We start from the raw sequence: 1304 nt of genomic DNA, 5'->3' as shown, positions 1-1304 counted from the left end.
GAAAGTGATTACTGGGCTCAGTGTTTGCGGTCCTGGAAACAGGTGACAAAGGAGAGGAGAAATAGGGAGGGGAGGAATAATATAATAAGGGAAAAATATATGGTCATCCTCAGGCTTTCTTCTTTACAACTTTTCTTAGGCTCAGCCCTGACTGCATCCTGCTCCTCAGAGCCTCTGTGACATCCTTATTCCGGAGGCTGTAAATGAGGGGGTTCAGCACAGGGGTGATGATGGTATAAAAGGCTGATACCATCATGTCCTGCTCAGCTGTGTGGTAGAAACTAGGAAGCATGTAGGTGTAAATCGCAGCACCAAAGAAGAGCAGCACTATAATCATGTGAGAGGAGCAGGTGGCAAAGGCTTTCCTGCGGCTCTCTGATGAACTCATTCTGTGGATGAGGTGCAGGATGAGGGCATATGAGCTTGAGATGACCACAGTGGGGATGAGGAGCATGAGAACACAGCACAGGTACATTACCATCTTGTAGAGGGAGATATCAGAGCAGGAGAGCTTCATCAAGGCAGGAGCCTCACAGAAGAAACTCAGGATTTTTCTGGAATGACAAAAGGGGAAGCTCATAGTGATGGGTGTGAGCAACAAACCATCCACCATTCCTAGGAACCAGCATCCAGACACCAGGCATTCACAGACCCTCTGGTTCATCAGCAGGGGATAATGGAGAGGTCTGCAAATGGCAGCATATCGGTCGTAGGCCATGGCAGACAGGAGAAAAAATTCAGCTCCCGCGAGCGTCAGATAGAAGAACATCTGGATCCCACAACCTGAGGGAGAGATTGTATGATCTCCTGTCACCTGGCCCAGGAGCATCTTGGGCACAGTCACAGATATGTACATGAGGTCCATGAGGGAGAGCTGGCTGATGAAGAAGTACATGGGGGTGTGCAGGCGGGGCTCCAGGTGGACGAGGATGATGAGGAGGGTGTTCCCAACTAGGGCCATCAGGAAGAAGATGAAGGTTGCACTGTAGAGGAGGAGGGTGTGTTTGGTTTCACCAAAGAGCCCCACAAGGATGAAATCAGTATTCAACGTTTGATTCTGTGAAGTTTGATTCTCTGAATACATGGTCTTGGTTATAGTTTTCATCTGAGGAAGAAATGAGTCATTGTTTTCAGATATTTCACATGCATATGATTTCTTAATCATTTTTTTCAATAAGAAAAGTACTTTGAACTATTTTTTCAAATATGAAGTTGTACTGATATAGAATTAAAGGCTAAGTTCTCTAAGAGGCCAGGTTGCATATTGGCCATAAGCCTAGAATAGATTATCAAACAAACCTAGG

At 46.1% G+C, this 1304-nt stretch overlaps 1 protein-coding gene across 1 annotated transcript; it reads right to left on the bottom strand.

Annotated features, from left to right (window-relative positions):
* Positions 1 to 109: 109 nt before the first annotated feature.
* On the bottom strand, positions 110 to 1084 carry LOC129642183 (olfactory receptor 2T3-like). Its single transcript, XM_055566742.1, has one exon. It carries the CDS (start codon positions 1082 to 1084, stop codon positions 110 to 112), a length of 975 nt encoding a protein of 324 aa, XP_055422717.1.
* Between the last annotated feature and the right edge of the window lie 220 nt (positions 1085 to 1304).

This window comes from Bubalus kerabau, chromosome 1 (assembly GCF_029407905.1).
Source record: "Bubalus kerabau isolate K-KA32 ecotype Philippines breed swamp buffalo chromosome 1, PCC_UOA_SB_1v2, whole genome shotgun sequence".
Classification (NCBI taxonomy): domain Eukaryota; kingdom Metazoa; phylum Chordata; class Mammalia; order Artiodactyla; family Bovidae; genus Bubalus; species Bubalus kerabau.
The sequence above is the reverse complement of the archived record's forward strand: the minus strand, read 5'-3'. Positions and strand labels throughout refer to the sequence as shown.